This window comes from Lathyrus oleraceus, chromosome 7, assembly GCF_024323335.1.
Source record: "Lathyrus oleraceus cultivar Zhongwan6 chromosome 7, CAAS_Psat_ZW6_1.0, whole genome shotgun sequence".
NCBI lineage: Eukaryota > Viridiplantae > Streptophyta > Magnoliopsida > Fabales > Fabaceae > Lathyrus > Lathyrus oleraceus.
In genome coordinates this window covers 267,141,437-267,146,895 of record NC_066585.1, presented here as the reverse complement: position 1 = coordinate 267,146,895, position 5,459 = coordinate 267,141,437, and the positions used below count along the sequence as shown (strand labels likewise).

Below are 5,459 nucleotides of genomic sequence, written 5' to 3'. Positions count from 1 at the left end.
ATTTGGTTCATTGTTATCTCTCATCTAAGTGTTGCTGTGGCTCGAGCTGCCATCAATAAAGCTTCATTCATTATATCCCAAAATATTTCTTCCTCCAACTGTCATATAAATGTTTAACACACAATCTATATTCAAACATATTGGCCTGTCTTTAAAATTGTCGGTACCAATCCCTAAAATGCAAAGATGATTACAAGATACATGGTAACATAATGGAAACTATATGGTAATATAATGGTAACATAATGTAAATTATAACTTACGTTGATCTGAGATGAATCTATAAACATTGTGTTAGATGTCTTTGAAAGTCATCAAGTAATGACTTTAAGAATCATTGCCACGAGTTATATTCTATTGGAATCATCTTATTATTTTCATCCTTATCAACCGCAACCATCAATTACCCTCCAAAGCCCCTTGTTAAAAAGCATGCATCTAACCCAATTAGAGGCCTACATGTGTTTGCAAATGATGTCTTATATGATTCCAAACATATAATATTCTCTCAAAAACAGGACCACTAGTTGAATCAGCACATTAAATTTTAACTATAGAATTTGAATTTGACTTTATCAACTCCTTAACGTAACGTGTGTATTTCATCGTACCTTTAATTTAGATATAGGACATTAAGGTTATACAATTTGGAGAAGAAGATCCTAAACGATATCAAGACGAAGAATAATTTGTTATTAGTATATTTTAATTTACATATTTTAAAGATACAAATTTTAATTCATTTTTATATTTTTAGTATTATTAAGTTATCTTTAATAAAAAACATAACTATAAATATTAAAAAAATGATACTATGTAATTAACTTTTATAAATACCAACACATTATTAAGTACGCTATCATATTATTAAAATTTGGACTTAAATTGCACGAAACTAAAATTCTAAAAAGAAAATAGAGACCAAAAAGTTTAAATTTATTTAGTCAATTAATTTAACAAAATGAAAACCATCAAATACCCGTCATGACAAACCCTCAAACCGAATGTACTCTTTCGAACCATTGAATTTATTCACTCGGTTCACTGTTTTTACCTGACAAAACTAGCACCACCTTTTCCTTCTCCGCCCAACCAGATTCCTTCAAAAAAACTGCTGTCATATCCCATCATCGATCTCCAAACTCTCACAAAACCATTTTGTTCATACTTTTAGATCGAATCCAACAACAAATATTAAACACATTAAAAAATTCTAGTAAATTAGTGGAAGATTCTTTTCTTTATCATTTATTTAGTTTATTACCCAGCCAGCCAGCCACTCTGGATTGAAAATTTTGAGTCCAAAATCCAAATCCAACTACCAAAACCCAACACCATTCCATCACTCAGCAACCATTCAAACAACCTCTAAAACTTCAAACTCTCTTGTTCTCTCTGACCTAAGATTACAACAATCATGGATGATTCCAGCAACAAAGGTAATTCATCTCTTCAGGACTCTTCACCTTCTTCATCTTTGTTATCACAACCTTTCTTACCCAAAACCCCAATCTCAACATACCCATCACTAGAAGACCATGATTCACAACAAGAATCAGACTCAAATCAACAATATCTTCACATCTCATACAATCACGGTCCTCGTTCTTTCAAAGACCTTCCTTTTCTTATTCTCTTCCTCATCTTTGTTCTCTCCACTTTCGCTTTCGGAATCTTCTCTATCTTCAATAGAAACCACTACTCAACCCTCTCTTCTTACACCTATGATTCCAATACCACCTCATGCAGTGTTATCAATCCTTCGCTCTCATCTACCTCTTCCACAGGGTTTCTCTCTCCATCTTCGCCTTTTGTGAAAGATTTAACATGGACTCTTGTTATCACTTTTGTTATAAGCCTACCTATGTGCTGGTCACTTCTTCTCTTACTCAAGCATTACACCAAACACCTTGTCTACGCTTCGATTCCTTTCTTTATTGTCATCCCGATTTTCCTCAATGTTTACTTGTTCGTTGCTTGCACTATCAAAACTTCTTGCAGTGATGCTTTTCCTCTGGTGTACAGAATTCTGGTGATGGGTTTTGTTTTTTTGGTGATTGGTGTGATTGTGTGGATCCTTGTTGTGAATTGGCACCGTGTGGAACTTACTGTGAGTATAATTGGGGTTGCCTCTGATGCACTTTCTTGGAACATGGGTTTGTTTGGGGTGCTTCCTTGTTTGACAATTGGGCTTTTTGTGTATTATGTGCCAATTGTGGTGTTTTTGGTGTTTGCTAAGTATAATGGTAAGGTTGTGCCTAAGAAATTGCGTAGTGAATATGATTGTGTTTGGAAGGAGGATTCTTGGGTGCCAGCTTATTTTGCATTGGCGATACTTACTATGTTGTGGTCAGCAGCAGCTATGCTTGAAGCTCAGGTTTATGTCATTAGTGGAACTATTGCTCGTTGGTATTTCTCCAAGGATTTTGAGACTCCTACAAAGAGCATTAGAACATCACTCAGGTTTATCTCTCTTTTCTTTGTCTTTGTCATTTCTTTTAAAGAGATTATGTTTCATTTCACTCTGCCTGAGTATGGCCGCATATCAGTTTATCTTACATGATATGAGTGATAACTGATTAATGATAAAATACAATTCCATACGTTTTTAGGTGTCCTCTTGCAAGCATAGTAAAATGTTCTCTCAATGGTAGGTAGATAAGCAAGAAGTCTTGGTTTTCTTTCATAGTATAACCATTATAATATGTAATTCCCTTGTGATGTGTAGTACTTTCATAGTATCGTCAAAACCTAGTGTGAGAATGGGTGGTTTAAGTGTTTAACCACAATTTTGTGTTTTATTTGACTCCAATATGTTGTTGTTTACTGATCAAAGTGTATTACGTTAATTCTTCTTGGATGTTGGAATACTTAGTTTGAGAATATTTTCTTTAGTTCCATTTTCAGTTCTTATTTATACCGATAAATCAAATGGTGAAATTGGTTGCTTGTGAAATTTTGATGGTTCGAGAGAGCAATGGGCCTTTATCTATGATATCACTAATGTGTGTTGTTGCTTCTGACTTTAGTCATTCCCCATAGCATATTTCTTGAATGGAAGATAGAAAACGATGAAAATAGGTATCAAGACTAGTTGAATGATTGTTTTGCATTTAGAGAGACATTAACTTTGAGAATTTGACTGGCAGAAATGCTTTTGGTCCTTCATCTGGAACAGTATGTTTGTCGGGATTGCTTATCTTTGTTGTTCGAGCGGTGCGTTCCGTGGTTGATAATGCAAGACAAGAGGGTACTCCTGGGCTAGTGAACATTGTGTTACGGTGCTGTGTAAATGCCTTACTGACAGCTGTTGATTTTCTTAATAAGTTTACCATCAACTTTGCTGCAATAACCGGTGAAGCTTACTGCTCATCAGCAAGGATGACATATGAACTTCTTAGACGTAACCTTCTCTCTGCTGTTTTTGTGGAGACCATATCATCCCGCCTCCTGGTTGGAATTGTTTTTGTCCTATCAGCAATATACACAATTGTGGTACGTGGCTTTAACATTTCTCTTTATAATACTTGTGCTTTGCGTTATAGATTTACCACTGTAAGCTAGAGATTTGCCACTATGTCAAGTGTTTAGTGTAAGCATTAGTTTCAACGAATCCTCTTAAAGTATGAGGAAATATATATAGCTGTAACTTGTGGTCGTTGAATATTTATTGACAGACAACTTGAAAATATCCTTCCATTAACTTCTCAACATTTTCGATTGCCAGCCATAAATCATGGCCAATTTAGGTTTCTTTGTTTTGAGGTGAGAAGGAGGTTATAGGAGGATTTTCTATCAAACCTCATTTCTGATATTTCATTCATTAAGACACAACTTTTAGTTTAAGTATCACCATAAAGCTTAAACTAACATTTGTAAAACAACAAAGTATTAGTTTCAATTCAGATGAGCAATTTAAATCACCAAATTAAGAATCTAAAACGATCAAAATGACAGGCTTGAGGGCAGCCTTAGGAAGCTTATCAAACCACCTTGATTCACGGGTTTTTCTAGCTTTTCAAAACTAGATCCTCAGTGAAACAAATTGGTGAAGTAGCAGATTGATTTTGATGTAAATAGATTAAAACTTAGAACTATATTATGTGAAGGGAAATGGTGTAATTTATGGTCGACCAGTAAGAGTTGAAGCAAGGTCTTTCCAGTAAAGACTCAAAGTATGAGATAATTAGTATAGCTCTAACCCGTGGGTGTTGACTATTGATGGGCAATTTGCAACATATACTTCAGTTGACTTCGGTAGAATTTTAATAGGCAGTCATAAACAAGGTTTTTAAAATTGAGATTTTACGTAAAATTTGTAAGGGAAAGTAAAATCGTGGCATCGTAACACTAATCATAAGATTATAGAAAACTGTAAAACTCATATATGCATATAGAATAGCATTAGTAATATAAAAAACCTTAAATCACTTGAAATACTAGTGTAAATCGGGATTTTAACTACCATGGTTATAAAGCATGACTAAGAATCTCACAACATTTGTTAGAGGCGAGGAGATTACCGGAGAATCATCTGAGACTGAAATTCATTTTCTTACTGAAACTTCATTTTCTCATAAAACTCGTGGCATATAATATCTTAAAAATAACATGGTCCATTTTAAGTCTGAGAAATCCCTTGTTAGACTTTCGGGGATGGGGAGAAAAGAAGTATGCCAGTTCATTGGTTAAGTTGGTATTATCATATTATGCCTATTTAAGTAATTGTTGCTGGTTTGTTTTTCCAGGCCTGTGTTATCTTAAAAGCAGCAACCAATCTCGGGTCTGATGCATATTTTGTGGCAGCGGCAGCATGGCTTCTACTGATAGTAGTCCTGGGTTTCCTCGTACATGTGCTCGACATTGTAATTGATACAATATATGTCTGCTACGCGATAGACAGGGACAGAGGAGAGGTTTGTAAACAAGACGTTCACGAGGTTTACGTTCACTTACCCATAAGTAGAAGTATGAGACAATCTAATATTACAAGAACTCTAGGTGTATAAGTAATTCTTAGGATTCAAATTTTGAATCCTTGGATTACTATTTTGTGGACAGTGTGGAGTTAGAATTATCTGTAAGCTTGTTGTGCATACTTTTGAATGTTTCTTCTATAATTTTTTCTTAACAATTTTCACATAGGGTAAATTTTTAGTTACTCAGGAAGTTTGACTTCAGTTTTTATTTAGTGTAGCCTGTATCATGTGTATTTTTATGGGGAAAGAAACACAAGTTTAGGTTCTAATAAAAAATTATTATTGGAGGACTAAGCAAAATCATATGAGTTAATTGTTCAGGTTAGAATCACCCTTCAACAGATTAAAAGTTTTTCTTTGCTTGGTAGTTTGGTAAAGGAGTATGATGAAGAGAGAGTAGTCGTAGTCAATAAAGAAAGTTGCTCTGTTCCCTTCCAATAGCCTTTATATATGCGTGTACTGGTTGAGTTGTACAGTTTT

General features: G+C 34.5%; 1 protein-coding gene across 1 annotated transcript; it reads left to right on the top strand.

The window, feature by feature from the left end:
* Positions 1–975: 975 nt before the first annotated feature.
* Positions 976–5,161, top strand: LOC127101832 (uncharacterized). The gene is made up of 3 exons (XM_051039274.1): positions 976–2,463; positions 3,150–3,495; positions 4,749–5,161. Exons 1-3 carry the CDS (start codon positions 1,418–1,420, stop codon positions 5,007–5,009), a joined length of 1,653 nt encoding a protein of 550 aa, XP_050895231.1. The 5' UTR covers positions 976–1,417; the 3' UTR covers positions 5,010–5,161.
* Positions 5,162–5,459: the final 298 nt, after the last annotated feature.